Source organism: Amborella trichopoda, chromosome 12, assembly GCF_054954075.1.
Source record: "Amborella trichopoda isolate Santa Cruz 75 chromosome 12, AtrichopodaSantaCruz75HAP2 v2.0, whole genome shotgun sequence".
Classification (NCBI taxonomy): Eukaryota; Viridiplantae; Streptophyta; class Magnoliopsida; order Amborellales; family Amborellaceae; genus Amborella; species Amborella trichopoda.
In genome coordinates, this window is record NC_142347.1 from 43,323,244 (window position 1) to 43,329,364 (window position 6,121).

The window sequence follows — 6,121 nt, forward strand, 5'->3', positions numbered from 1 at the left end:
CCTAAATAAAATCGAGAATAAGGAGGAAAGGCAATGTAAGGAAAAACTCAAACTCGAAGTAAAATTGCAACATCAGATATGAAGGTCAAACATACGATAAATAGTTACCTTCGAGTGCAACATAACATGACCTTAAAAACATGTGTGAAAAGATTCTGATACATTATTTAATAACGCATTATAAACGCACCGAACATGATAGTAATGTGTGTGCGAGCGATGGGCAAGTTAAGAACTTTAAAACCACTCTCTCAATCAAACAAATAGATGGGCAATATCAATGTAACAAGGTCGTCTAAGGAAGAGACACATGCAATAAAATCCGCTCAAATTAAGTAATGCATAAAAGATGAAATTGAAGCATGACTAACACGTGAGATAGACTCCTAAGGAACAAATATGAAGACTGCTGGAAAATCACATCATAGTGAGACAAAGCCATTAGCTATCACTTGGATGTTATCTTTCATAACATCGATCATGCACATGAGGTAAGTCAGTTCATTAGTCAGAATGAGACAGAGAGCCAGCAAAGAGAAAGAGGCCAAGTTCAAACCAGTAAAGAGACGGAAAGTGCAAACCATCAAAGAATGAGAGCCCAAAATATTATAGAGAGAACGACACAATAACCACAGAGAGAGACAGTGGAGAGAGATACAAGCACATGTGAGAGGAGAGGAGAAGACAAACAAAGATTGATAGAAATCCAGCAAAGAGAGAGAAAGAGCATGCAAAATAGTAGAGAGAGAGAGTGCAAAATAGTAGAGAGTGAAAAGGAAACATGAGCAGCCTAGAAACCAAAGAGTCCTTTTCATCATCGCAGCCCCATCCCTTCTTTGGATCATCCAAGCTCTGTTTTCCAGCAATGAGTTTCTCTCTCTAAGTTTGTTATCCTCTTTTTTATTTCTTTGGATCATACAAATTCCCTTCCCCCCTCCCCCCCCCCCCCTTGTTTCTCCTCAAATTCCATCAAGAGAGGATTCATATAGCCTCTCCTTTTTGGTTTTGGTCGACCCAGTTTCCTACCTTGATTGGTGTAGATAGGTCAAGGAAAACCATCCATCCATATTACCTCCAATGAAACTCGTCATCCTCCTTCCTTATGAACGCCACAGAGAGATAAAGTATTGATTCTTTTCCATGATTTTAGAAGGAGAAAAGGGATTTGGTTTGTTTTCTTTCCTTATGATTTAGAGAGAGTAGAGATTAGGCTAGTTCTGGAAGGATTTTGAACGACCACATTGAGGGGGGGAAATTGCAGTTTGCAAATAATGTGGAATTGTGGATTAGCTATTTCCCATGTCGCTTTAGATAGGACACCAATAACCACATAACTGAAAAAGATCAAAGTCTCCTTGATAAAAACAAAAAATGACCAATATTACACTGTTTATATTATTTGCAACCAAAGTGCCAAAAATCATGTATCTACATGTTGCAAGTTGCGAAATGTGCAACCCAGGGATAAGTAGTTATGGTTTGTGCTATGAAATGGTAATCTTGTCTCAGAAAGTTATAGTACTGCTAATATGGGAGGAGATACGGATGGTTACCTATGGTGGAACTAGCATTTTAAGGGGGAATGAGAAGCAAAATTTCACATCTCACTCAACAATGCAAGCTGAATTTATAATCATTAACAAGACCTCTGTGCTGCAGGATTGCAGTAACCAATCCCTTTACAGCAAATGTCGAGCGAGTAGCCCATGGTTAGGCTTGAAGGTCCCTATAATTATTCATTGCGATAAGCCAATAACAAAGCAATGACGAATGCCCGTGCCTTCATGACTCAATGACATGTGTGGCACTCTAAGCCTTTGTGGTCCAGTGACTCATGTGTGACACCCTGACCTTTGAAACGATGACACCTATGTGGCACTTTGAGCTTTTGCGACCTGACGACACCTATGTGGCACTATGGGCTTCTGTGACCCAACGACACTTGTGTAGCATTCCGGGTTTTTGTGACCTGATGACACCTCTGTGGCACTCCAAGCCATTGTGTTTAAATGATTCTTATGTAGCATCCTAGGCCTTTGTGGCCCGAAGATATGTGGCATTCTGAGTTATAATGACTTAATGATACTTGAATAGCACTCTAAATCTTATTAATTGTGCGAGCGGCAACTAGGACATAAGTAGTGTGCCAACCGTTGTGGCTTGAGAGTTTAACCACTTCGAGGATAGGAAGGATATTTGCCTAAGATTTGGCCTTATGTGAGAGTGGTCTAGAAGCATACATGTGAAACTTAGGAGGTAGTAATTATCATGCACTGCATCACAACAACAGTGATGAGTGTTGGAATATGCAGCGTTAGTACTACTAATTAAGTGAAGCATGCATGCATACAAATCTCGAACTATATAAATATATAGTACTATTCATTTTGGCGAAGTAAATATTACTAACTATTTCCTGTCACATCTACATAAAAGCTGCTATTTTAATCTACTGAGTTTGTTACTTGGATCCATTTTGCTTATTCCTTACCCAAATTTGATCACGTACAAAATTTGTGAAACTCCTGAAGTGATTGATTTGTTTATTTAAGATATCATAATATATTCAATTGGAGTTTAAATTCATATATTAGGACTATTTCCTAGGTATGATTTGCTAGATACTAATATTTGTTCACTTCTTATTGCCTACAAACCTGTCTAAGAGTAAGAAAGAATCACTGCAAAAGAGAGATGATAAGTTTTCACAGACCAACACTCAGAGAGTAGGAAAGAGTCCCTACCATAGAGAAAGAGACAGAGAGAGGGTAGATTTATCACACCCATATTCGGAGAGTGAGAAAGACTCACTGCAAGAGACACCTATTTTATGGATGAGAGCCTTTTCACAGGCACACACATGGAGGGAGAAAGAGCCATTACAAGAGAGAAAGAGAGAGAGTCTTCATATGCTAAAACAAATATCACTCAAAACAATAGCTTACCATTTAGCAAGTGTTTCAAACAATAGCATACCATTTAGCAGGTGATTGAGAAACAGGGCCGCCTGGCTTCCTCTGATCCCAAAATTGAACTCCAAATCCTAACCCACCAGTGGCGAACTCCCATGGCGAAGCCCATCGAGCTGAAGTGTATGAAACCAAACCCTTTCCATCAAAAACCGTACCGTACACAACCCTCGATCCCTCAATTTTTGACAAATTGATCCTCCCATCTTCACCAGCAGACACACATTCACAAGTGCTTGATTGCAGATCAATGGAAAAAACCCCAGCTCTATGAAAACCCTTATCTTCCACAGAGAAACCATCATCTATTGAAGCTTCAATGGCGTCTGCAACTACAAAATGCAGAGAACCAGAGAGAGAAGCAGCAGCGATAATGGGTTTTTGGAAGAAGGGGCAAACAGATAGACACGAGATTCTAGAGTGAGAAGGCCATGTAGAGAGAAGGTGGAGTTCGGGTGAGTGGGTAGAGAGAGAAAGTGATTGGATTTCAATGGAGGATGAATCAGAGCTAGGGTCAAAAAGAGATAAAACGATGAAGCGGTCGAAAGCTGCAATGGGGGGGAGCCATTTTAGGGCATCGATGTATTTGGGCTGGGGAAACCTGTGAATTTGCAGGTTTGGTGCTGAGCCCGCCATGACTGGTTTTGTTTTAAATTTCGATACGGGTCGACATTTATGCAAGGGATTAATCAATTAATTACTACTTATAGGAACCGTACGGGTAGAGAACGGGTATTGGAATTTGGAACTTCAGAGTAATTGCTAAAATTCTATTCCTCATGTTCTCTGTCTCAACTCTCAAAAAAACATAGCTGAAATTTTTCTCTCTCTAAAATTTATGTTCTCACTCAATTTTATGTTCTCTGCACTTCTGTGGATTTAAATTCTTTGCATTTTATGATCTCTCCACTTCTGTGCATTTTACGTTCTCTCCACTTCTGTGCATTTTATATTCTCTCCACTTCTTTGCATTTAAATTTTATCCTGGACACTGTTTCCCCTCTTAAAAATCTATTTTAAGATTCGTTTTTGAACTTTTTTTAAGGCATATAATCTCTAATACGGAGATCAAAAATATGAAAAAATAAATGAATTTAAAAAATTTAAAGTAATAATTTTATGATGACAAAACATGAAATTACAAAGAACCTTCAAATTATATTTTTATGCAAGTTACCCCCAACTAAACTTTTCTCACTTTTTACCCCAAAAGAATTATTAGCAAATACCCCCTTCCCAACTCAAAAAAAAATTTAAAAAAAATCTAAACTATCTTCCCTTATTTTTACCCACGTCTCTCTCTCCTCTTTCCCCACCAAAAGACGGTCTCGCGTATTCTTAGAGTAGTCCGGTGATGTAATATTAGTTCAGTAAATAACAATGACAGACCAACAGTACAAGTGGCGGTCCGACAATACAAGTGATAGTCCGGCACTGAAAAAGAACAGTCCAGTAATAAGCCCTTGCGGTCCGGCACTGCCAAAGAGTGTTCTAGCAATAAGCCCATGTGGTATAGCAACAAGCCCAAAGTACGGTCCAGCAATGTCAAAGAGTGGTTCGACACTTTTTTTTAGTTTAACGGGTCCGCCAATGTCAAATAGCTGTCCGGCCGCCCATATAAGCCTGCGTGAATGTCCGGTTAAAATTAAATTTTTCTATATGAAAAAGGTTATTTTCGTTAAAAAAATGTACATCTTTTACTTTGGAGATATTTGCTAAAAAAGTGTCTTAAGGAGAAAAATGTGAGACAAAACATTTGATTGGGGGTACCTTGCATAAAAAACTCGTCTTAAGGGTTATTTGTAATTTTCCAATAAAATATTTAGATAGTTAGATTCAACTAGCATCCATCTTTAAGATGGATAGCTTTATACCATTGGGGCAACGCAAATGTACAAATGTGTCCCCCGACGTAATGAACAATTTTTCTCTATCCTTTGCCTCTCCTCTCTCAAATTTGACCTATTTGGGATGCTTTTTAACAAAAAAAAAAATTCACTTCATTATTTTCAAATGAAAAATTTTGAAATTTAAGTTTTCTAACTTAGATCTCACCCTAAAAGGATTGGCCTCTAATAAATTTTGAGACATCAATTTTTCAAGTGCACGGAGATTGCGATACACAAGTTCTCTTTTTTGAGGTTAACCTATGCTTGAAGAGGTTACATCCTCAAAATTTGAATTCCTAAAATCACCACTAGATTAGATTTACCCAATTGAGTAAAGGGTGTGGTTTTTGTAAGGTTGCAACCTTAAAAAATCCACTTATGAGCACCTCCAAATTATATCAGAATAGCTAATTTTGATGTATCCACTTATGAGCACCTCCAAATTATATCACAATAGCTAATTTTGATGTAAAAATTATTAGGATTATCTAAAAATCTATTTTCATACCTAATTATAAAATTTTAAACTTCAAAAATGATTAAAATCAAGTAGATATATATAAACATATGAACATCTTGAAAATAGACAAACTAGATAATATGTCACAAGATACTATTTTTGAGACTCAAAATCTTTTTTCTTTTCATGTTCATTCATCTTGATGTCGAGATGATCAATTAAATGGTTTTTTAACATTAAAAGAACATTTTCCAATGGATTTTTAAAATACATCTTTTATTTCTACATTTTAAGGTTGCAACCTGATATAAACTTTTTCCTTGAGTAAATAAATAGTATGCTTCTACTTAAGCATGACATCTTTTAACTTTTATGTTATCTCCTTGAACCTATAAATTTTAAATGAAAAAGTTTATACAAGGTTACAACCTTAACATCACCTCACTTTGGCGCAGGGAACCACAATGATGGCTCTTAAATTTATTTGCATCACCCGTAATAAAATTTGGAGCTCAAAAAAATGGTACAAATCGCCAAAGTCCATTAACACTTCAAATGAACGGTCTAAACAGTCAAAATCGAGGCGAGGCGATTAATTTGAAGATTTTTTCCCTACTGCAAATTCAATTTTTGGTGAGACATCACTATACTTCTTTTTTATAATGCCCTTTCCTTATTTTAACATTTTTTGTTTCGAAAAATTAGTACCAGGCGCATGCCCTATTAAAACTTTTTCCTCCAAGAAAATGCTACTTTCTTCTATACATTATCATAAACTATTCACAAATTTACCCCGCAGTCAA

The 6,121-nt window shown here is 36.9% G+C and overlaps 1 protein-coding gene across 1 annotated transcript in view; it reads right to left on the reverse strand.

The window, feature by feature from the left end:
- Nucleotides 1-4,587, reverse strand: part of LOC18435301 (Transducin/WD40 repeat-like superfamily protein) — a 24,250-nt gene extending 19,663 nt beyond the window's left edge. Inside the window, exon 1 of the mRNA XM_006845347.4 lies at nt 2,977-4,587. Coding sequence (XP_006845410.1) covers nt 2,977-3,605 — 629 coding nt within the window. The 5' untranslated portion in view covers nt 3,606-4,587. The remainder of the gene's footprint in view (nt 1-2,976) is intronic.
- Nucleotides 4,588-6,121: the final 1,534 nt, after the last annotated feature.